Raw genomic sequence first — 26,031 nt, forward strand, 5'->3', positions numbered from 1 at the left:
GCTCGGCTTGTGTCTGGTTAGGTTGCAATGTAATTTTGTTTAATGCTCAAAGTATTAAGTAGCTTTTGAACAACATTTTCAACACTTATGCTGGGTACACACAAAAAGATTTTTAACATCTTATAAGATTTTCAAAATGTGATAGACCACAAACATGAGGATAAAATATCGTAGATTTAACAGTTTGCTCTGATAGTGTGTGGCGTGCCATGATGTGTCAAATACAGCACACCACACACAAACAGATTTTCAACCAGAGTCTCGACTGTGAACACAGGAAATCTCGCAAAATCTTGCGAGACTTCAGAATAAGCATGGGGAACGATATGCAGGAAGAAAATTCAATTACAGTGTTTGGAATGATTTTCACAGAATAATCAAGGGAAACAAGGAAAAGGGTTTGGGTGAAGTCGTGGAGACAGCAGAAACATGGTCTGTAGAAGTTCACTTTGCATCAACTTCACTTTGTGCTGCTTTTGTCTTCCATCATCTCGCTTTCTGATTGGATATTGTTTTGTTTCACGTGATAATCTCAAGAGCGTGTGCGCGTTTGTCCTCGGGATTACCCACAAACATCAGGATTTCTGATCGCAAATATTAGACATGTTTAATATTTACGATTAGCGATCGGGCCGGCTCCGACGTTCTTCCGATCAGGTCCGAACACTCTTTACACACCTCACACCAAGGGAAAATCTGATAAGATAATCTGTAGAACCATCAAGATAATCGGGACATAGCTAGGATTGTCGGAAGGGGGGAAAATCAGCCCGATAATTTTTTGGTGTGTACCCAGCATTATGTGAGAATTTTGATTAAATGCGTTTTTTGTATATATTTGGCTGGTCAAGTGGATGTCATGGGGCATCAAATGACATGTTTGTGTAAGCATAATTTGTGATCTGCTGTAATATTTTAATGACTGCAGGGGGCGCTATGGATAAAGTGAAATTTTTCATCTCTTGGCCCATTTTGATACTGCTGTACTTCACGATACCCAACTGTGCCAAGCCCCGATGGGAGCGTTTGTTCATGCTGTCCTTTTTCCTCTCCACGGTGTGGATCGCCATCTTCTCTTACGTCATGGTGTGGATGGTAAGTTTGTGTATGTGTAATCAGGGCCGTAGTGGGATTCATTTTCAGCCTTGGAGTTTCATGTCTTAGACCGGCCCACTTTAGTTAACGACTGACAATATTAAAATAATATCATTAAATTCTTAGTAGTATATAAGTCTGAAATAGTGCACTGTTCTCTGCACCTTGCAAATTCATTATATTTTTCAAATTTATTATTTCCAATTCAGTGCAAATACAATAGTCTAAACATTTATGATTTTTGCCATAATCGTGCAGCCCTACCATAAGGCATTTTAATGCAAGTAAACTTCAAAAACTACTGAAAAGGAACAAATGTGTTTGTGTTTTCCACTATAATTCTATTTCTAAAAAATGGTGGGTCTTGAGATTCCCTGTTAGGTTGAAAAAGTTTGTAAACCCCTTATATACAATACACAAGCAAGATTTATCAAGTATGCAGGGGAAACAGATGTAAAAAAAGACATCCTTATCTTAATTTATTAGTACTTAGATAATGTTTAGGCCTACGTTGTGACAAAAAAATATATATATATATTTGACAGTTGAAGACTGGAAAAAATGTTGCCTGGTCTGATGAGTCTCAATTTCTATTGAGACGTTCAGATGGTAGAGTCAGAATTTGGCGTAAACAGAATGAGAACATGGATCCATCATGCCTTGTTACCACTGTGCAGGCTGGTGGTGGTATAATGGTGTGGGGGATGTTTTCTTGGCACACTTTAGGCCTCTTAGTGCCAATTGGGCATCGTTTAAATGCCACGGCATACCTGAGCATTGTTTCTGACCATGTCCATTCCTTTATGACCACCATGTACCCATCCTCTGATGGCTACTTCCAGCAGGGTAATGCACCATGTCACAAAGCTTGAATCATTTCAAATTGGTTTCTTGAATATGACAATGAGTTCACTGTACCAAAATGGCCCCAACAGTTACCAGATCTCAACCCAATAGAGCATCTTTGGGATGTGGTGGAACGGGAGCCTCGTTTCCTGGATGTGCATCCCACAAATCTCCATCAACTGCAAGATGCTATCCTATCAATATGGGCCAACATTTCTAAAGAATGCTTTCAGCACCTTGTTAAATCAATGTCGCATAGAATTAAGGCAGTTCTGAACGCGAAAGCGGGTCAAACACAGTATTAGTATAGTGTTCCTAATTATCCTTTATGTGTGTGTGTGTGTGTGTGTGTGTGTGTGTGTGTGTGTGTGTGTGTGTGTGTGTGTGTGTACAGTATAGCCTTTCAAAATTTTGTTTTACTAGAGAAAACATCATATACATATGAAACCATTTTATTGTTACATCTATGACTTAGATTTTTTTTAATACGATTTGTAGGTCCTTTTCCTTTTATAGGCTGTTTGTATCAAGACGCACTCAAGTTTATTTTAAATCTAGACGCGCGGCAAGCACACTCAAATATAGACATGTCTGAAACAAAACTCGTGTTCACAGGTGAGCACTTTGAAAAGCAAAAGAAAGCGGCGCGTCCTTCGTTTTCCATGCGTTTTAGATGTTAATGGACCCTAGTGGTTGGGACTCGGGATACAATCAACTTGGGCATAAAGCGGTGGGGACATCTCTCACCAGCAAATACGCGAGTGGGGCTGCTGTGAGTGCTGGCAGCCTACGGACAGCAACCCGTGGCATGACAACACCGGACCTCGTGGCAAAAAAAACAGACCGGCCAACCCACCGGGAATTCTCCCGGTCCTCTCTATGGCCAATCCGGGCCTGTGTGTAATGGAGTCATTAGAGGTCACTATTGACTTCACTATTACTGTTGCTTGGTTACTGGTCATTAGCAGTTACTATTGACAATGCTATTACTGTTGCCTTGGTAGTGGTCATAAGTGGCCATTATTATCAACATTAGTGTTTCTTATACGGGTTAAGGATTTAAAAGACAAGATTGAGTGCAAAACAATTCCACAGGCTTGTATTAAAGCTACACTTTTTTGAAAAAAAATTAGGGTCTGGCCCGCATTTTTAGAATAGCTTAGCGCAATCTATTGAATCTGATTAGACCATTAGCATCACACTAAAAATAACCAAAGAGTTTCGATATTTTTCCTATTTAAAACTTAACTCTTCTGTAGTTACATCGTGTACTAGTCTAAGACTGATGGAAAATTAAAAGTTGCGATTTTCTAGGCAAATATGGCTAGGAACTATACTCTTATTCTGGCGTAATAATCAAGGACTTTATCACGTAGTGCTTGAAAATAGTTTCCTGCTATTGAAAGATACTAAGGGGACTATTTTCGGCTGCTGCATAATATCAAACTTGAAAATGAAAAATAGTTTCAAAATGCACGTTTTTTGAATTATACTATTATCATCTCAGTGTAAACAACAAATATGCGAACTTGTAAAAACTGACATCATATGCGTGCATATTTTGTGTTCAAACACTGTGTGACATCACCAGCTACTTGCCTGGCATCCAGTATAATATACTGTAGCTGTTTTTGTCATTTTCGAGCATCTATGTGAAAAGGCGTCGTTTTAACAATGTTGCTGTCTGTGCATGAAAAACAAATATTTGTTTTTACTACTTTATTGTCATGTAAACCCATGCTGAATAGTAGCGTCCTAGCAATCACCAGGCACATTTTAACATTATACTTGGGCCATAATGCTTGCAGCATGGTATGTTACTTTTGCTGTAAGGTTCTGCATTTCACTGAAGCATATTTATGTGCAGGTCACAATTGTGGGATACACACTTGGAATTCCAGATGTTATTATGGGTATCACTTTCCTGGCTGCCGGCACCAGCGTTCCTGACTGCATAGCTAGCCTCATTGTCGCACGGCAAGGTAGAGTCTCTAGTTTTCTCTCCTTGCCCACCATCTGATCTTTCATCCATGTTTTGCTGATTTTTTCGATCTGTGTGTTTAGGCCTGGGGGACATGGCTGTCTCGAACACGATTGGCAGTAATGTGTTTGATATTCTGGTCGGACTCGGACTTCCCTGGGGCATCCAAACAATGGCTGTCAACTATGGCTCTGAGGTATCTGTCTTTTTTATCTCACCCCTCACACATACCCACAGACACATGCATGCACGCACGCACACACACACACACACAGGGTTGTATAATTATTTTTTGTCTTTATGTTCTCAGGTTCAAATCAACAGTAGAGGGTTGGTTTACTCTGTTGTTCTTCTACTGGGCTCAGTGGCTTTAACTGTGAGTAAACAATTTACCTCACAAATATAGTTTATGGTATATACTGTATATAGTGTATATATACCTCACTCATGCTGGTGTCTAAATGGGAGGAAAGACCCACAATCTTAAAGGATTAGTCCATTCTCTTTTTAAAAAATCCAGATAATTTACTCACCACCATGTCATCCAAAATGTTGATGCCTGTCTTTGTTCAGTCGAGAAGAAATTATGTTTTTTTAGAAGAAAACATTCCAGGATTTTTCTCATTTTAATGGACTTTGATGGGCCCCAACACTTAGCAGTTTTGGTGCAGTTTGAAGTTGCAGTTTCAACGGAGTTTCAAAATACTCTAAACAATGTCAAACGAGGCATAAGGGTCTTATCTAGCAAAACAATATCATTTGTAATTTTTGGCAATAAAAATAAAAAATATGCACTTTTAAACTACAACTTCTCTTCTTCCTCCGGATGTGTGACCTCGCGGAATTGCGTAATGACGTCGAAAGGTCACGTGTTACATTATATGAAACGCACATTTGCGGACCATTTTAAACAACAAACTGACACAAAGACATTAATTAGTATCATTCGACATAAAACAAAGTCAGAACGGTGCTCTTTCTCCACACTTGTAAACACTGGGGCGTAGTTTTGATACGTCATCCGTGACCTCTTGACGTGATGACGTAATTACGTGAGGTCGCGTTGGCGCGTCACAGGACCGGAGGAAGACGAGAAGTTGTGGTTTAAAAGTGCTTTTTTTTAGATCGTTTAGAGTCCTTTTGAAACTGCTATTTTTAACTGCATTACAACTGTTAAGTATTGGGGTCCATGAAAGTCCATTAAAATGAGAAAAATCCTGGAATGTTTTCCTCAAAAAACATAATTTCTTCTCGGCTGAACAAAGAAAGACAGGTGGATGACATGGTGGTGAGTAAATTATCTGGATTTTTTTAAGAATATTGACTAATCCTTTAAATATTTGGAGGGAATATAACTCCCTATTGTATTAGGTTTTGCTTTGCAGTATATTTAAAGGGATAGTTTACCCAAAAATGAACATTCCGTCATAATTTACTCACTCTCATATTGTTACCAATTTTTTGTTTTGATGAACACAAAGGAAGATATTTAGAGGAATGTTTGTAACCAAACTGATCATAAGCGCCATTCACTTCCATATTCTTTTCTTCTAAAGAGTCAATGGGGCCTCTGATCGGTTTTGTTACACACATTCCTCAAAATACATTTCTTTGTGTTCAACAAAACAAAGAAATTGATACAGGTTTGTAACAACATGAGAGTGAGTAAATCATGAGAGAATTGTAATTTTTGTGTAAACTATTACTTTAAAATTTTTGCAGAATTGGGCATGCCTGAGTTTAAAAGAGTTATCTACCCACATAATTTGGAGTAAATTGATAAAAATTGAAAAAAATAATGAAGCACAGCTGGTCAACATAGTTTAAGAGGTTAATGCTTAACAAGCATCTTTACATAGGATGTTTGGATCATATACAGTACTGTGCAAAAGTCTTAGGCCATCATGTTACCATTAGATTTATTGTTTTTGCAATTGTATAGTGATCTTATATAATTATATTTCTCAGTCTCTTTATTAGAATACAACCAGAAAATACAGGAAATGTGTATATAGTATTAAAAACAGTATAAAGTATAAGCTAGTGTCAAGTAACTACCCTTCCACTTGAGCAATAGCAGGCAGCTGCAGGATCTCTTAAATCTAAATGAAATTAAATCCTAATTTTAAATTCTAATTGAATGACTTCAGGACTTCAGTCTCCTCAAAAAAACTCGATGTGTTTCGTGCCAAGAGAGGTCACACTAAATACTGACTGATGCCTAAAGAAGACATTTAGTTCTGAAAATTGTTTTGTTTTTAATTTTGTATACTTATTTCCTGTATTTTCTGTTTGTGTATCTTAAAAAATAGTGAAAAATAAATATGGATGGACATTAATACTTTGCTAAAACAACAATGCTGGTGATGGTGGCCTAAGACTTTTGCACAGTACTCTATATATTGACTTCCGACTCCTAATTTTGTTTCTCTACCTTCAGGTGTTGGGAATCCATGTGAATAGGTGGAGGTTGGACTTCAAGCTGGGGATCTATGTGCTCGTGCTGTATGCCATCTTCCTTTGCTTTTCCATCATGATCGAATACAACGTCTTCACCTTTGTCAACCTCCCCATGTGTCACGATGATCTATAAACCAGAGGGTTTTCACTGGCTTGGAACCAAAATACCTCTGGGTTGGACATACACCCATTAAGCACCCCCTAAATCAGTTGCTCAAACAGTTTAATGTACCTTCAAAGTTTGCTACCGTTCAAGAAACCCTTCGTCTTCTGCTGCATGTTCTTACTACAGTGATGGGGAGCTCTGGCTTTAGTTTAAAACTCTCTCCATCATTTCCAGGAAATAAAAATCTCCTTGGCAGCTCTCTTTATAACTGGATAATGCTTTTTGGACAGTGCAATCCTCAACTCTTCACTGGATTATTTAGAGCAGGGGATTTCAACTTACTACATGCCTACTGTACAAACATCACTTACTCCAAGAATGCTGCTCATTCCCATATGCATTAGCGATTTACATTCTCATTTCTGTCTTCCCTTAAACATTAAGCACTTTATATATGGCACCTATCTAATTCATCAAACTCATTTTTTTGTTCTCGACTTTGCAACAGAGTGATATTAAATGACCGCCCCTGGGCATGAAGTTTTCCTCGGCTCGATTCACACAAGAAACCAACTGTGTTGAAAATAAGAAGGTTCTGTATAAATCACGCAGTGGGGAAGACAAGATGTTATGAAATTCTGATGAGCTGGATGTCGCCCATCGGCGAGGTCAACACACTGAGCTCTTAATTCATTATAGGCACCATGCATAAACCAATGAATAAAACCATCACGAAAGCACACATCAGAAGCTGCTCCTCACCTCTTGTTCGGCCCAGCGCGGACAAACCTCAGGAGAGCTCTTTGCTTCTGATGTGATGTGGAAGACGAGACTGACAACTGTGCTTTAATATTACGCGCACAATATACCATTGATATGACAAACAGGAATCCTGGATTTTGCAAAAGTGCTACAAATTGACATGTTTGTTGTTTATATGTAAATATGAGATCAGTGGTCCTATTTGAACCAGTGCTTCCTTACAGATGATGGGAGGAGGGGTGCGTTTATGCGACCAAAGGTCGCTTTTTTTATTTACAATGCACCTGATCCTCCCCATCTGGATCTTTGTTACTGTTTGCGTGTAATGCATGATTTGACACAAAGAAGCCATTTTTGCAGCAGGGCAAAAGCTTTGTGAGCTCACTGTCAGTGTTTCTGTAAGGGTGAATCTTCCGAAAATGTGTTTTGGTCACAATCTGGTACTTAAATAGGAAAACATGAAATTATATATTGCATAAACAAATTTATAGGACAAATAAGATTTTGGCTTTGTGGGATTATTTTCATGACAAGTAAGTGGTTTCATTTTATGTATTTATTTTATTATTGTTTTGTAATTTCCCAGTTTTGCAATCTTTAATTTATTTTAGATTATCATTGAAGTCACATTACAGTATTTCAGTCATAAAGTTATATGGTAACATATTGCATAACATTTTTAAACTAGTACTACAAATACTATGATTTATTTTATTTTACATAGAGTTTGAAAGGGGAAGTGCATACCTGTCATGAAATCACATTGTAGAAAAGTCTAATGTAATTGCTTTAATATAAATAAATATAATTTAATATCTTTATTTCGGGCTGGAATGTGACCTAGACATGTTTATGATGATGGGTTTCGGGAGATTCACCCATACAGTAAATGGCAGCTACCAGACCCCCATTTACCCTTCTGCGAGCGCTCAGGAGATCTGAACTTGAGCATCGGGGGGCGGAGGTCTTTGTGTTTTGTCGGTCGTAGAAACTGTCGTTGTTAAGAGGTGCCGTCACTGTTGTCTGTGCAGAAAGGCAGGTGTTGCAGTGTTTGATGTATGCAGTATATATGATATATGCAATCTCAGCTGGTGAGGACTGAATATTGGGGATTATATTTTCATAGATGAGTTTGTGAAAGCTGCTGCAATCGCCCACCGCTGTCACACGTGCATGCATATTCTCATCTAATCTCATATCACATAATTGCCATTCTGTGGAATGTCGACTTTCGTTCGTGGTTATGTACTGTGTGGAATGATGGTGATGTGATGTTTTCGTTTCTGCTTTCTGTGGTGTTTTCTAAGTGGTGACCTGTAAGACTACATTATTCGGCTGAAATTGGTACACTGTATGGATGCTGCTGTAGGCACACTGTAGTCCTTTTTTTTGTTAAAAAGAGAAGGCGGGGTTTTGATTGATTTGGTGTCAGTAAGTTAGTACCTACCTTGTTTTTCTATTTTATATGTCTTTTGACCCGTGCAATGGACTGGAATGTATCCATTAAGAAATTTATTTGAATTGATGCTGAAAATTACATTCTTAACTTTGTTGCTGATGATTTGTGCCATGCTTGATGTAAATGCTATAATACTATCATTATATTTAAATCGAGATGTATTTTTTGGACATTAATTGTATTTTGTAAACTGATTTGATTGTCATTGAGTCACTTTCGAGGTGACCCCAAATAGCACTCTCGCATCAGTCGTATTTGTATGCACAGACAGTCCATTTGTGTGCCTCTTCAGAGGAGACATTGAAAAGAACATGTTGCAAATGGCTGGTGTCTCTGCATGAATTTGCACACATCAGGCAATATCTTTATTTATTAAACACAAACATGCACTGATACATGCGCAACTGCTTCATGAGTGACCCGCTGCACTGTGAGTGGAACAGCATATAGTATACCAACTCCCAAACAACTTTATGGGTACAGATTTAATGACTTCAACATTATGACGTTGGTGTGTAACTTGAATGTATTTGTCTTGCAAGCAATGGATGTATCCAATCAATGCATTTTACTGTAAAGCAATAATCTAAAAATAATTATGAAGAAAACATATGAATCATACGATAATTGTATGGAGAAAAATGATTAAATTATACAGTTTATAAATGTTTCTTGGGTCTCTGTCTTGTATTTGGTCCTTGAATGAGTGTGTAGCGCACCCACCTGTTTAATATTGGTAGTGCAGCATTAGTCATTCATTTCGTGTTTACTGTAAGCTAACTACAACGCAATGTGACACGGTGACTTTGATAGCATTCGATCGACACAATTTGGTAAGCATTTCCGAAATAAAGTCACCGTCGCTGGATTGTTTAATCCGACACTATGTCCTTTACATTTCGTGACATTGTGTCGATAGTTATGTTAATATTTCGTTCAGGAGATCAATAACGAAAAGGTCAATCTGGTCTGCTTTGCACTGCAGTCACAAGATTATCTACATGGATATGAATGGCGAGTTCTAATCGAGACCAACACTTCTTTATGCGCCCTTAAAAGGCACGGCGGGAGGGGGACACTACACGAGACGTTTCAGATCGAGGTAAAAACCGTTACGTAACGTATTTTTCATTGTTGTGTTTCATTGGGCTCCCTATGTCAATAATATATCAATAGATTGATAATGAGCATGGTTGTTGCCCAATAATATAACTTATTATATTCCAAACAAGACCAAAGATATCCACTTTAAAATCTTGCAAAAAATATAACCCGTAAATTTATTTAGTTTTTATACCTGTAGATTTTGAAGACGTAAGGATGAAACATTAATAAAAAAATTAATGTGAATTCAATTATAAGTTTGTCTAACTCATACTACTTGTACTACTACCCTTTTGTTTTGAAATATATAACGTTACTTTGTTATTATACTAGTCTACTTATAACAAGAATGTAACCCTTTTTTTTTGGTAATTTTTAAAACATCGACAGATTTAATGGGCTCACTTCCTTCACTTTCACATTTTAACTGAGGTGATTCTTCTCTCTAAACCTGCTCTAAACTTAACCAACAATAAAAATTTAACGGATTCTTGAGATTTTCCGAAATGAATCCTGCTATTTTGCCATGAAAAAAGTGAAACTGAAAGTGACAAGCTTGTCGAGTAACCTATGCATTTGCAACGCATTCTCGATCCCAGCGCAGTGGGCAGCTTAGGGTAAGATGTGCCTTGCTCAAGGGCACCACAGTTGCAACCAACCCGCCGGCCGTGAGACTCAAACCGCCAACTCTCGGGTTACCAGAGCCATAGAAGGATAGAGTTGTCAAGTCCGTTCACTCTAATGGTACGTTTTTTTTTACAGCAATGGCGGACCACGGAGTCTCTCCAGAGTTCCCGGAAGTCACAGTCAGCTCCATAGAGTTGCATTAGAAAGATTAAATGTGTTGAACTTAATACAAGTTTTAAGACTTAATAGGGAATCGGGGAACATCGACATCACTTCACAGGAAGTGGAGAGTGATAATCACCCAACTGTCATTGCGCACCACATGGTCACCAGTCAGAACGGTCAGACCGCTATGCAAGTATATGACCATTTATTTAAAAACACATAGTTACAGTTCATCAAGTGCTGACAGTTAAAGCAGGGCTTTAATTCTGTTAAAAGTCGTAGTGATATTACACACTGCCCGAAAATAGTCCCCTTGGTTACTTTCAATAGCAGGGGACTATTTTCGGGCAGTGCGTAATATCACTACGACTTTTAACAGAATTAAAAACTTAGAAAATAAGAATATTTTCAAAAAAGGTGAAATGTCCCTTTAAAGTGTAAAATAATCATAAGTTTTTCATTACATAGTACTCAATGTTTTTTTTGTGTACATATTTTAATGTGATAGTAAATAAACATTTAAATATGAATGTAGTCCTATATATATATATATATATATATATATATATATATATATATATATATATATATATATATATATATATATATATATATATATATATATATATATATATATATATATATATATATATATATTATGTTATGTCAATCTGTGCAACCCCGTCGTTGACTTTCTTTGATGACTTTGCAGGGCGTTCCAAATGAGCGGTCAGTGTAGTACACTTCAACTAATATACCGTGCTCAAGGAGTAGGGAGCAGTGAACACTCCAGCAGTGAACCTCCTGTCCGATGCACCCACCGCTGGCTCCAGGGCTGCGTTCAGCCCCGACAAAACGTTGCACAACGTTTATTAAACAGAAACGGTGATGTGTTGAACGCTCTGTTGTGATGACGTAAGAGTTGCAACTACGGTAGCTGAGAGGCCATTCTTTGTGTTCTTTTTTAAATGTTTCTGAGGACTGATGAAATCGTTATAAATGTGTGTTTAATACTGTAAAAGACCCTCAATGTTACAGTCACTGACCTTGCCGTCCAGAATGAAAGACAACATTCCAACTTGAACCCATTGAGCGAGCTGTCTCTTTACTACCTCGTGGTTTTATACATCTTGCCGCTGATTGGGCCGACATTTCTGACACACCCACCAAACAAGAGAAAACGCTTCTAAAACCTGGGGCATGTTCAATCTCACACCGGTGCACAACGTTTTGCTACGGTTTCCGGGTTGAACGACATGTTTCCTGGAAACGGTGTGCAACGGAATGCAACAGGTTTTAGAAGCGTTTTCTCTTGTTTGGTGGGTGTGTCAGAAATGTTGGCCCAATCAGCGGCAAGATGTATAAAACCACGCGTTAGTAAAGAGACAGCTCGCTCAATGGGTTCAAGTTGGAATGTTGTCTTTCATTCTGGACGGCAAGGTCAGTGACTGTAACATTGAGGGTCTTTTACAGTATTAAACACACATTTATAACGATTTCATCAGGCTTCAGAAACATTTAAAAAGGACACAATGAATGGCCTCTCAGCTACCGTAGTTGCAACTCTTGCGTCATCACAACAGGGTGTTCAATGCATCACTGTTTCTGTTTAATAAACGTTGTTCAACGTTGTGCAACGTTTTGTTGGGGCTGAACGCAGCCCTGTTGCACACCGTTTCCAGGAAACATGTCGTTCAACCCGGAAACCGTAGCAAAACGTTGTGCACCGGTGTGAGATTGAACGTGCCCCAGCTTGCATACTGCTCCCAATAAGTGACAAAATAACGGCAACGTTTTCCTATTTATATGTTGTGATTTGTATAGTCACAGCGTGTACAAATAACAAGGTCATGAGACACAGACATCTTTTAAACGTATACATACTGGGAACCATATCCTCAGAAGGCGAAGCCCTGCTACTTGGGCGGAGTGCTTTGCTCGCAGCACCGGAGAAGCCCCATGGTTCGCTCAGTGTTGCGCTAATCACTCCGTCCAAGTAGCAGTGCGCCAGACAAGTTCTCCCGTAGTAGACCGTTACATTAGAACGTCGCAAATTAGCATTTAATTTCACGCATGCGCAATACAACGCCAGAATGCCATTGCTGTTCCACCAGAGGCTGTTGCTTAAAGTCCCTACTTTTACGTTCTTGGCTACGGCGGTGTGGCAGCATACTTCCGGTCACCGTAGCCGTTCCATTCGCAGTCGCTAGTTACGTTACCGCACGCACAGAGATGATAAAAGGTATCGAACTCTGGGGGATACGGTGAATAAGCTAAAATCACTATAAAACATACTGTAGATAAGGACTGCCCTTAGGTTTTATTTATATCTGATAAACAACCATATAGGTTACAAAAAATTGTACTTAGCAGCACCACAAACTTTACATTTAAGAAAAGACACATTTAAACTATAGACAATCGGAGGAATTGGTGGTTTAGAACGGCACAGGGGTAAGTGATTTAGGATAAAATTGTTATTTTGGGGTGAACTAACCTTTAACCCTAGTCCTACTTGTAAACATTGTATTGGAAACTATCCGTGTGTCTCAATTCGTTCCCTAGCTCCCGAGGTTGTGAATCAGTATATCGTGTACACAGGTTCGGGCACTGGTAAGGACCCTAACTCACTTCACATTGGGACACTGTTCACTTATTTTTCTGTCACGTGGCTGCTTAAGCGCGTTAATCACTCACAGCTGTTACTCATCAACAACAGGCAAAACCAACATCTCTCTGACTTAATTTTAAAAACAGTACATTGTGAAAAATGCTGTCATTATTTTCTTACATATCTGTGCATAAAATTGGAGGTATATAATTACATTTTAAATGTAATAAATATATTTACAATATTCAAATAAATATTATTATTTTAAATATTGAGTAGATTGTGGTCCCTTACTGTGTAGCAATGTGTGTTTATATTTACAACTAAAACAAACGTTTGTCTCTATAAAAGTTCTGTAACATTTCATAAAGTTTATTGAGTTGGATCACGTGATGTTCGGTTGGCGAGCTTCAGAAAAGGTCACGTGATTTCTGGTTAGGGAACATAGGGAACATCGATGCTCACTGGTTTTTGCGTTGCATTGTGGGAATTTTTAGGGAACGAACGTTCCAGTGCACTGAACGGATTTTGCGATTGAGACAGCCCTTAAAATGGCCGACTGCCTGATCAGTGCCCTGACTACTGAACAAGGGAGCTGATTGAGACACACGGTATATTTGGTGTTAGCTCATTGGAAACATGTTAAGTTCTCTCTCTCATTTGTAAGTCACGTTGGATTGCATCTGTGAAATGAATAATCGTAAATGTAACAACACGTACTTCATACTGTACCTTTATCAAACATTAAAAAGTGAACTCTCACAATAATTAACCATCTCACACAAATCTGCTATAGTATCTGTTACAATATTTTTTCTAGTTCTATGTTTTATGACTGCATTTTTTAAAATAGAAATTACACTCACAATTTTTAACCTGTGCACTATGTTTTGTGCCGTTTAAATGTGTAGTTATGGGGTTTCTCAGCCGTGCAGCTGTCAGGTTAAGAACTGGATTGAAATACAGCGCCCAGACATTCATGAAGCCAGGTATGATTTACATACTTAGTCAAACAGGCTCTGTCAAGCATTAACATTTACAACACCTTGAAAACATTAACCAGTCGGACTTTAAATGGCTGCTCGACATAGAGCACAGACTGTAACAATATGTGGCAGTCAGAGAGTTTGTCGCCTCGTGCTCTGCGCGCAGTTATTCGCCAGCAGAAGCAGGGCATTAGAAACACATCTGGAATTGCAGCAGGTATTCAAAACTGAATTTATTTTAATGGCATGCAATTTTTGCTAAATTATTTGTGTGAAACTAATTTGTTGGCTAAACACATTTCAATTGGCATAACAACATTTATAAGATCTATCATTGTCATTGGCACTTGTGTTAACGCATGCCTTCTATTAAAACATCTTTCAAAGATGTATAATTTTAAGGTTACCTGCACTGCTTTGTATTGTCATTTATGACACTATAGTGTGAGCCTTAACTCATAAATGTCTTCTGGCTTTGGCACCTATATAATTCTTCAGTAGATTAGAAGACTTCTGTTTGGATACAGTACATGTTTGCTTAGAGATTTGACTTATGTGTTTTGTGTTTATTGACAGGATATCAACAGGCTAATGTGGTGATCTTACATAAAAGTCTTGCTGATGACTTTGAGGCTTTTTGTCGAGCTAACAGCAGCCCTCTACCACTGCTGTACAGAAGCAAATGTGGAGAATGGGGCTGCCCACCCTTGGCCACAGGATCTGACATCAGGTACCAACCAATGAGTTGTAACAAGATACAATGATTGTGGAAAAGTATATTTATATTTTTGTTGATTTTTATCCTTTTTCTTGTTTACCCTTTACTTATACTTGTTTGGAGGCTGTTCATGTACAGATTATGTTTAGTCACTGACTAGTAAACAATTAAACTTTTTCATCATAAAGTTTTTTAGAATTGTGTTGTGAATGAATAATTATACTGTTACTCTTTCACTCATTTACTCGCCATGTTAATCATAATTAAGATTAAACCTTGTCCTGTTTGGGGTTCTTTAGACTCTTAGCATTAGGTTTAAACATAATTTCCCTTTTCATAACAAAACTTTTCAAAAATGATTATACGGTTAAATACAAGTATGAGATTTCAACTTTATAACATAAAATTTTAAAGTCCACGTAAAGTCAACCACCCAACAATTTTGAATGGTGGAAAAAACGGCAAGTAAATCAAATAAATTATCAAAATCTTGGAAAAAGAGACTGCTGTGGTTGGCAATGAAACCATGCCCACTCACAGGAAAGCTGCCATCTCTCTCTACTTTCAAATACCACTACAAGCTGAATGGATGCTCGCCATTGTGTTGGGGGAGGGCCATGCACGGTGGCTTACGTGCGTCATCGAGCCACTTGTTTAGGCAGAGGGACAACCTTCTGATCTCTCTGATGAAGCCAATAGGGAAGTGATTTAAAGGTGCAGTGTGTAAATTTTTGTGGCATCTAATGGTGAGGTTGCGCATTGCAACCAGCAGCTTAGTCCACTGCTCACCCCTCGCTTTTGAAACGTATAGAGAAGCTACATTAGCCGCCAACGGACAAACATGTCATCGTCGGAGACAACTTAGTAAAAAAGTTTGTCTGTTAAGGGCTTCTGTAGAAACATGGCGGCACAAAATGGCGACTTTCATGTAAGGGGACCCTCGGTGTATGTAGATAAAAACGTCTCATTCTAAGGTAATAAAAACATAACAGTTCATAATGAAAGATCTTTATACACCCCGATTATATATTATTTTGCATTTCTGTCAAGAGATCCTTCTAAAAATTACACACTGCACCTTTAAACTGCAATTCATCGACTGGCCGCTAGAGGCTGGCTCCAAAAGGGAGTAAATTCCCTTAGACATTCACGATAAAATGTCCAACTTTTACAGTAGAAAATAATGTCTACAGCCTGGTACAAAAATTGTTTTTGGCCTGTATAGCTAATTTTCCCCTTTATGACAACTGTGAGGGGGTGAATTTTTTTGTAACTCATCCGTTTAAATGATATTAAGCCTTAAAGTTCTGCATAATTAAGGGCATGGCCACTTTTAAGTGACGATTGAACAGCCATTGCTGTCACTAGAGTCGAGCTAGCGGGCGTTACCTTAGCTTCACCCATGTCCCGCCTTTTTACCCATTTTCAGATATCCAGGATTGATGCGCGGTGACGCGCGGCCAAGATGGCAACCGCCTACTTTAAGCTTCAAAAACAATCTTCAGAAACGTATGGGCGACGTCACGGACACCAAGTCCATCTGTTTATGGTTTAGGTCTTTTTATGGTTTAGGCCCACCTAAAAAATCCTAAACTCATAAATGGCTAAAAACTGTTTAGGGATCAACTCTGCAATTCAATACTATAAAGTTTACAGACTTTTTGGCTTGTTTCAGCAATATATTTCTAACATTTATCATGTGTTTAGAAACAAATTGCAAAATTGGCTTTACAGGAACTTTATTAATTACTAAGATTTTGGAATACGCCAGGAAAAAATATTTTTAAAAGGGAAATATATAGGTTAAAAACTAATATTACTATGAATTACTTTTAGTTTTACAATCATTGGAGTCTTAAGGACCCCAAACACAGTAAAGTCAGTTAAAGTACAAGTTCGGTATTTTACACTTAAAGCCCTGTTTTCAGACTGTTCACGATGAAATAGAACACTTTTGGCTGAAACTTGGGCACATGATGCTGGCCCGAGAATTTTCAGGTGTTTATTGCATGACCTCCCACCTCTAGAATGGCTGTATAGGTGCACAAAAACAATCCTTCCTAAAATGCATTAAACTTTTGTGAGTGGTCAGGGGTATTCACTGATATGCTCACACAAAAATCGCTGCAAAAGACGCTTTCCAACAGGTTTTATCATAGTTTCTGTCCAACCCCATTGACTTGTATTAGATGTGCTGTGAGGTACGGTATTACTCCGCGCCGGGAACGTTGTTTGTATTCTTGCAATTGGTAAAGGTGGATTACCGCCACCAACTGGGCTGGAGTGTCTATTATTCAAGCTCTCGGAAGAATGTACGGGTGTGAGGCGTTTGGAAAAAGAAGTCCCCAAGCTTACAATGAATGCTAAAACACCTGTTGGGGGGCGTCTTTTGCGGCGATTTTTGTGTGGGTATGTCGGTGAGCGCCCCTGACCACTCGGTGGGTTTCACTTCTTTGTAGACGGGGGTTGAATGCATTTTGGAGGGGATTGTTCCTGTGCACCTATACAGCCATTCTAGAAGTGGGAGGTGAAACAATAAACACCTGAAAATTCTCAGGCCAGCATCATATGTCCAAATTTCAGTCAAAACCGTTCTATTTCATCATAAACAATCTGAAAACAGGGCTTTAAGTGTAAAATACCGAAATTGTTCTTTAAATGGGACTTTCTTGTTTTCATTCAGAGACGACTGTCCTGAGTACTGTGTGTTTGAGAATGGTGTGCTTGTGAAGAAGGTTGCTAGTTTATCTTCATACACCCCTCAACTTCAGGACATGGTCACATTTTACCTCGGCTGCAGTTTTGGCTTTGAGAAAGCCCTGAGGGCCGCTGGGGTTCCAGTAAGAAATGTGGAACAGGGTAAAAATGTCAGCATGTACAAGGTAAGCAGAAATCCCATCCTTGTATTTATGTGCAGTGTATGAATGTAGCTCAGCTTGATCTTTCTTGAGTCAGATTTTTCCCTTTTTAAAATGATAAAGTTTGTATTTTTGTTTTTGCAGACCTCAGTACTCTGTATGAAAGCAGGTCAGTTTCAGTGTCCGATGGTGGTGAGTATGCGACCTGTACCTCAACACAAGCTGGAAGCTGCAACTCTGTGCACGCACATGATCCCGCTGGCTCATGGAGGCCCTGTGCATATTGGCGACCCTAGTATGTACTTTAACAAGCATCAAAATAGTCTCCTTGATTAATATAAAAGCACCCAAAGTAATAATTAATACTAAGCCACGCGCAATACTATAAACATGTAAACGCATTAGATACAAAACAAATCATGTAGCATTTGCAAACAAATGATTTTAGACATTTTCACAGAATTACATGCAACTAACTTTTTGCTATTACTTTTGTACTGAAAGTAGTGCAAGTTCTGTAATTATTTACTCACCCTCAAAACCAAACCTGTATAAATTTCTTTGTTTTGCTGAACACAGTGGAAAGTATTTGTTATCAAGCAGGATGCAAAAGCACCATTGTCTTCCATAGTAGGAAAACAAAATACTATGTAAGTCAGTGGTGCTCGAACACGGTTTGGTTAGAAAATGACGGGGTAAAGATCCCTTAAAGTTTGACAGACAGAAAATGTCCAAATATGTTATATCATTATTCTGCACAATATGTCTTTGTTTTAGGTTTTAGAGATATGACTAATTGTTACATTTCTTTAAAATGAGTGGTGTCTGTCTTCTGCTTTATTATCTGTAATACCTAACAATATCTCTGTGAATCTGAGCAGAACATGTACAGTATAAACTACTGTAGGCTTTTGTAAACATTCACTGTTTATACATACACTGTTTACTGTTTTTAGGCTTTGGGGGTGGAAAATGTGTTATTTCATGCCTTAAACTCCATTGATTCTCTTACAGAGCTGCTGGGCATCCAAGACTCGTCTCACCCTGATTATGGGGACCCTGTGGACATGTGTCCTGGTGATGTACCTGTGTTCTGGGCCTGTGGGGTCACTGGTGTTGAGGCTGTTCAGAGCTGTAGTAAGCTTTTATAAAACTGATTTAACTAATGACATTGAAATATTCAGATGGGCTTAAAGGGACACTCTATATATTTTTTTGAAAATATGCTCATTTTCCAGCTCCCATAGGGTTAAACATTTGATTTTTACCATTTTGGAATCCATTCAGCCGATCTCCGGGTCTGGCGGTACCACTTTTAGCATAGCTTAGCACAATCCATTGAACCCGATCAGACCATTAGCATCATGGTCAAAAATAACCAAATAGTTTTAATATTTTCCTATTTAAAACTTGACTCTTCTGTAGTTACATTGTGTACTAAGACAGACGGAAAATTAAAAATTTGCGATTTTCTAGGCAGATATCGCTAGGAACTATACTCTCATTCTGGCGTAATAATTAAGGACTTTGCTGCCATAACATGGCTGCAGGAGGCGCAATGATATTACGTAGTGCCTGAAACTAGTCCCCTGCTATTGAAAGATACTAATAACTATTGGTTGTTTTTGAGCGCGATGTTAATGGTCTAATCAGATTTAATGGATTATGCTAAGCTATGCTAAAAGTGGTAGTGTCAGACCCGGAGATCGGCTTGAGTGGATTCCAAAACGGTAAGAATCAAATGTTTATCTCTGGGGGAGCTGGAAAATTAGAATATTTTCAAAAAAAAGTGAAGTGTCCCTTTAAGGCAGGGCTGAAAATGGGGGCGATGGAGCCCAGGCAGTGAATTTCGAGTTCACACTCTACAAAAATTTGAAAACATTAACCAGTGTACAAATTTATTGTTAAATTGTTAAAAGTTTGTTTGACTTGAAGGAAAACATCACCGTTTTTCAATTTTGCTATGTTCTTACTTTAACTTAGACAAATTAATACATTTTTATATTTTTTCAATGCGTGCACTTTTGGTCTTTGTGCAGCGCCTCGTGGGTGTGTTGGCATTTGGCCTAGCCTCATTCATTCATATGGCTCCAAACAGGGATGAATTTAGAAGCCACAAAACACTTCCATGTTTTCCCTATTTAAAGACTGTTACATGAGTAGTTACACGAGTAAGTATGGTGGCACAAAGTTAAACTTTAGTTTGGAGCCATAGGAATGAATGGGGCTAGGCTAAATGCCAACACATTCAAGAAGCGCTGTACAAAGAGTAAAAGTGCATGCATTGAAAAAAGATAGGTACTGTATGTATTAATTCATATAAGTTGAGGTACGAACATAGTAAAATATTGAAAAACGGTGGTGTTTTCCTTTAAATACTCAAGAAAACATACTTGGGGGTAAACATAAAAATTTGTGATGTTGTGTTATTTGAAATTCATCTAAGAACTCCTTTAAAATATTCCAGAAATTGAGTGAATTTCTGCTTTTCCAGCCCTGCCTATAGGGAATATGTGTATGTTGTTAAAGGGACACAAGGCAAGTCTGAGTATTATTTCTCTACTAGCTCCCCCTAGTGTCTGGGAGTAAATGCTTTCTATATCTGAGACTTGACGAGACTGAAGGACACCGGGTCGGATACAGCTAAGTTGCAAGTGGGGTATTCTTCCTACAGACGGTAGGGGCGGGCGAGAGAGTCTTCATTCGTCATGTAATGAGTCATTTAACCATATACAGACTTACGAAGATGATTTATTAACATAAAAATGCTGCCTTGTGTCTCTTTAATGTTAAAATGTTAAAGTTTGTTAGTTTGCTACTGTGATGCTTTTAAAACATTACGTATGTTTTCTTAAGCAATCTGTCACACATTATACTGACTTTATTGTCCAATAGCAAATGATGGGTCTCATAAAAAAAGAATCAGTGTGAATATTTGGGAGACCTGTTAAGTAGGGGTACTTTTCTAAGTCAAACATTACTGGTACTGTTTCCTGTAATTATTGGTTATTTTAACAAACTCATTATTATGTTGAACTTCAATGCGTAACCTGTCCACTATGATACCCTACACTCTAAAAAATTTGCTGTAATTTTGCAGCTGGTTGCCAATAACTTACTGTAAAAGATAAAGTCAAAAAATGTTTCATGTTTATTTAACTTTGAACAAAATGTTGCCAGTAAAGAACATAAATGTAAAATCTTCAGTAAGTTACTGGCAGCTAGTTGCCAGTAATACCCATTAATACTGTAATTTCTACAAACATTTTTTACAGTGTATGGTGTGTTATTACTTGTCATACTTTTGATCAGACTTTGATGATTTAAAATGTGAGAAAAAAATCCATAATCTCAAACTGAAGAGCAGCCGAGACACTAGTCCTTTATTAAACTCTGTTCTTTTTTAGTAGAGCTCTAGTTATTATTCAAACGTTACCAAAGCAACCACTTTACAACATCACAGTTTTTCTGGCGGCACAGGCAGTTGCATTCAAATCTTTTTCAGAAATAACGATCAAGCTGGTTTTGCAAATCAGTTTGGTGATGCCCGTAGAGCAGAAATTACACACTTCACAGCATTTTGTGTTTGTTTTAGTGCATTTACAGTTTCCCAAATGTTATGTTTTGCAGCATACACAACATTTTTACACAATTTGCACGAAATGAACTCTGCTGACCTTTGGTTTTTAATCTTGCAGAGGCGGCTCTAGCGTTCACTCATTCTCCCGGGTGCATGTTTCTCACCGATCAAAAGTCCGAAACTATTTCTCCCATCACTCTTGAGCCAGCACAGTGTCCTTTGGTATTCTGCATATCCCAGAATCCTCAGCATTACAGCATGGCTAGCGAGAGGGCAGTTCAACAGATTCGAGCCATTGAGGAGCTTGTTGTTGAAGACCCAGGTATGAAACGTCAGTTTTGCTGAAGATGACCATTTAGGGATTTTAATATGAATTAAGCTTTAACATCAGAAATTATGACTCTGAAATAGACATGCTTTTAAGTATATTTGCCTTTTAAGTAATTAGTGCATTTGTAGATTGTTACGATTAGGGTTTGTGTCAGGTGCATAACTCCTTTAATGTGTGAGCAGGTGCCAGAGGGATCCGGGCGCTGTTCATGCAGGATGAGCTTCTAAAGGCCTGTCTCTCACTGTCACACTCTTCCTCTGTACTCATCACTACTGGATTCCCCACACACTACATGCACGACCCACCTGAAGAGACGGATGGCCCTCCCGGAGCCATCGCCATGGCAGCAATGCTCCAAGCTCTCGGAAAAGAGGTGGTCATTGTGACGGATGACAGAGCTTTGGAGATGAACCAGCACATCATGAGGGATGCTTTGGAGAAAGGTGCTTTCTTCTGCTTTTATCATTACTGCTGTTGTCCATGTCCTGCTGGATTGGAATCTCTGGTTCAGTTGTAGTTGACCTTTTGCTTTTACTGTGTTGCGCACTTAAGTTGAACAAACTGTTGATCTCTGATGATGCCATCATTGTCTGATGATGCCACGAATCATATTATTTCCATTGTCTTTCTCATCAAGAAAGAAAATCCAAGATTTTTTTACGATTGACTTATCCTCACTAATTTAACAAATATTTATTTTAAATACAAAACATGATTTGTCTTTTGCGGAAAAAAATCTAATGTGCATCTCTGGCTTTAAGGTCAGGCAGCAGGATTTAACTCGTGTAATTTTCTTTGTGCTATTTCCAGCTCTTAAAGGAACAGTGTGTAAGTAATGTATATCAATTAATCATAAAGTGGCCCTGATATGTCACTAGACATTAAGAAATCGTTTTCATTTCAAATACTTATATCACAGACAACAGTGGTCCGGCCAGGATATTGTCATTTAAAAAGTGGAGTTGCAGCCCTCAACTGATGTTTATTTTTTGTGTATTGGCCACCAGTTGTGTGGTTGCAGTACCAGTTTTAGCCACAAGTTTTGTGATTGCAATACCAGTTTTGGCCACAATCCTACATACTGTTCCTTTAAAGTGGACCTTTTACAAAAGTAGTGTTTTTTAAGATGTAACATAAATCTTTGGGGTCCCCAGACTACGTATGTGAAGTTTTAACTCAAAATACTCCACAGATCATTCATTATAGAATGTTAAAATGGCCACTTTCTTTATAGCATGTTAAAATCACCACTTTGTAGGTGTGAGCAAAAATGTGCCATTATTTGGTGTGTCCTTTACATTCCAATGAGCTGATCTCTGCATTAAGTGGCAGTGCCATGGTTGAACAGGGCAGATTAAGGGGTTGTATTATCTCTTTCTGACATCACAAGGGGAGCCAAATTTCAGTGACCTATTTTTTTCACGTGCTTGCAGAGAATGGATTACCAAAACTAACTTACTGGGTTTTTCACATTTTATGTTGATAAAAGCACTGGGGACCCAATTATAGCACTTACACATGGAAAAATCAGATTTTCATGATATGTCCCCTTTAAAGGTGCAGTGTGTAAATTTTAGCGGCATCTAGTAGTGAGGTTGTGAATTGCAACCACTGCTCACCCCTTGCTTTTGAAACACATGGAGAAGCTACTGTAGCCACCACTGGACAAACATATCATCATCGGAGACAACTTGGCACCATGTGTCAAAAACAGAGATCACAAATTTGGTCGTGTATGACTTCAAGTGCACAGACTGATCAGGGTACACTGTCAGAAAAAAAACTCTTCCTTTTTTGTTGATGGGGTGGTACCCTAAGGCAGTGGTTTTCAAACTGGGGGCCGCGAGATGGTGCCAGGGGGCCCCAGTTTTATGACATTTTATGAAATACATTAATTTATCATGAATTTTGTGTAATTAAACCTAAAAAAAAAAATAAGGCTACTAACCAAAAGCACTACTTTTTTGTATAATTAAATGTTTTTTTTATTAAAATGTTGAGTTTTAGAACAGTTTGTGTGACAAATTTTTTTTGGGGGGCCGCGAAGGAATGCACCATACACAAGGGGGGCAGCACGTTGAAAAAGTTTGGGAACCACTGCCCTAAGGTACCGTTTTGTACCTTTACAGGTATATACTGTAAACATAATACAATGTTGTACCTTTTGGGGTACATAACTGTTCCTTAAGGATCTATTTTGTACCTTTAAAGGTACAGTTAACTGTTTTGTACCCCTAAAATTTAACTGGTACAAAATTGTTCATTAAGGTCCACAATTCCTCCTTAGGGTATAATATTGTACCCCATAAGGTACAACATTTCAATGTGTTTTATACCCATAAAGGTACAAAAAGGTAACTTTTAGGGTACCACCCCAGCGACAGAAAAAGGAACAACTTTGTACCTTTTTTCTGACAGTGTATGACATCAAAGTACCGCAAGAGCGAGGCGTAGCTTATGGAGCAAAGTACCATTACAGCACTCAAAATATACTATAAAAATTATAAAATATAAGTACACTATTTTTAAACTAATTAATAACGTATAATTTCTGGAAAAATGTAGCTTGTCATAGCAATGAGAGTATTTGTAATTCGTTACTTCACCCCCCTGTTCTTTTCCATGTAAGGGGACCCGTCATGTATGTTGATTAAAAACTGCTCATTCTAGGTAATAAAATACATAAAAATTTGTAAGGTACCAGTGATACTATAGTTATGTTACATTGCAATTCTGCAATTTTTTGCACCATTACGTTCAAAATAAATGTCAAAAGAAGAAAATCATCAAAAATGTGCTGTTCACAAGATTTTGCTTTAACTTAAGAGCAGCAAAATTGTCACAATGTGTTTCTGTTCTGTGTTCTGAATCTTTTGATTTATTTTTATATGTGTACGTGTTGACTAATAGGTGTAATAAAGACTGCAGTGCCAGTAATAAGCTTCCAGAGCAAAGGCCCTGAGTCAGCACTTCACTTTCTATGTCGTGATGGAAACCCCTCAAAGCCCAGGTATAATGCTGATTCACATTCAACCACAATCCTATTTTCCATCTACTGGATCTACCACTGTTCTGTAATGAGATCAGATGTAATATAGTATACTGTGAAGAAAACGACCCCAACTGCTATTAAAATGCATTTGTGGTGATCCAAAGTGCTAGAGTGTTTTGGACCATTTAGACGATCTTAATACCATGGTAGACGTGGCGTGGCCAATGGCCAGTAACAGAACAAGATTGCATAACCCCGTACCCCAGTCTCCCACCAAATTTGAGTTTGTTTCTGAATGCAATTTTTTTTTTAGATGAGGAAAACTAGGATTCTGTGTGTATTCCGCATCGCCATTGTTGTTTACAATGCATGGGATGGTGCGCTGTGATTTATTGAGTGGATTTATTGCATTCTGCAGAGAAGGAGGACTGGTGTTTATTGCATTTTGGGAAAAAGGCCATAGAATACAAGTCTTCTTTAGTTTACAACTTAAACTTATTCAACGAAATAACACTGACTATGTAGGCTTTCAATGTCATAAAACTTTATTTACACCTGTGTCATTACAACAGAATGCAACAGACACCTTAACGTTTATAAATCTCTTATCATGCCCGATTTAAACATAAACATTGCAAATAACAATTAATTTAAGTACACATATCCTAAAAATTAATATTGTGTGAATGATACGCTGTAAACCAAATTAAAATCGAATAAGTCTGAATTTAGATCATAATTTTGAATGTAAGTCAATGACGCCCAGTTGGGCAAGATGGCCGCTCGAACTCTGGGATGGCTTCACCTCTCGCTGTTACGTTAAGCGTTCTATGTGAATCCAGTCATTTATATACATCAGTGATTTAAGATTGATTTCACGAACGTATTGCATAAGGTTTATTGCATCATTTAGTAAGTTTTAGCTCATTTTTCTTTAATATCATGCAGCCCTATTGCATTCTGGGATATAGTGCATGTAGTATTCTCTATTGTAAATATTCTGTTTATATGCATACTGTACACGATAAACATAATTATATTCACAGACCTAATGCATGTCTCCTTTACCTTTTTTTGTGCACTATGAAGGTTTGACCACTTGGTGGCAATAGAACGCAGTGGCCGGGCTGCAGATGGGAACTATTACAACATGCGGGGGATCAACATCAAGCATTTAGTTGACCCAATAGATGATCTTTTCACCACTGCAAGCACTATTGCAGGCATCACTACTACAGGTAAAGAACAGACATCCCAGGGCCAGAATTAAAGCACCTAAAACTGGGAACCATTAGTTTACACTGTTAGAAGTTGCAGTTATGTACTGCAGTGGTTCTCACACTAGGGGGC

The 26,031-nt window shown here is 38.2% G+C and overlaps 2 protein-coding genes across 9 annotated transcripts in view; both read left to right on the top strand.

The window, feature by feature from the left end:
* The window catches only part of LOC129417004 (sodium/potassium/calcium exchanger 4), a 77,476-nt gene extending 68,097 nt beyond the window's left edge, over window positions 1-9,379 (top strand). For both annotated transcript variants that reach the window (XM_073869581.1, XM_073869582.1), the window contains exons 13-17: window positions 929-1,095; window positions 3,809-3,923; window positions 4,006-4,118; window positions 4,233-4,298; window positions 6,363-9,379. In XM_073869581.1, coding sequence (XP_073725682.1) covers window positions 929-1,095; window positions 3,809-3,923; window positions 4,006-4,118; window positions 4,233-4,298; window positions 6,363-6,515 — 614 coding nt within the window. In that variant the 3' untranslated portion in view covers window positions 6,516-9,379. The remainder of the gene's footprint in view (window positions 1-928; window positions 1,096-3,808; window positions 3,924-4,005; window positions 4,119-4,232; window positions 4,299-6,362) is intronic.
* The window catches only part of LOC129417005 (D-glutamate cyclase, mitochondrial), a 32,441-nt gene continuing 14,064 nt past the window's right edge, over window positions 7,655-26,031 (top strand). Inside the window, exons 1-12 of one of the 7 annotated variants that reach the window (XM_073869575.1) lie at window positions 9,456-9,542; window positions 9,695-9,811; window positions 10,576-10,781; window positions 14,128-14,205; window positions 14,779-14,932; window positions 17,604-17,802; window positions 17,923-18,073; window positions 18,793-18,915; window positions 21,477-21,680; window positions 21,872-22,132; window positions 24,600-24,699; window positions 25,771-25,919. In XM_073869575.1, coding sequence (XP_073725676.1) covers window positions 10,763-10,781; window positions 14,128-14,205; window positions 14,779-14,932; window positions 17,604-17,802; window positions 17,923-18,073; window positions 18,793-18,915; window positions 21,477-21,680; window positions 21,872-22,132; window positions 24,600-24,699; window positions 25,771-25,919 — 1,438 coding nt within the window. In that variant the 5' untranslated portion in view covers window positions 9,456-9,542; window positions 9,695-9,811; window positions 10,576-10,762. The other 6 variants (XM_073869574.1, XM_073869579.1, XM_073869578.1 and 3 more) reach the window with 6 other exon arrangements.

Source organism: Misgurnus anguillicaudatus, chromosome 7 (genome assembly GCF_027580225.2).
Source record: "Misgurnus anguillicaudatus chromosome 7, ASM2758022v2, whole genome shotgun sequence".
NCBI classification, from domain to species: Eukaryota; Metazoa; Chordata; class Actinopteri; order Cypriniformes; family Cobitidae; genus Misgurnus; species Misgurnus anguillicaudatus.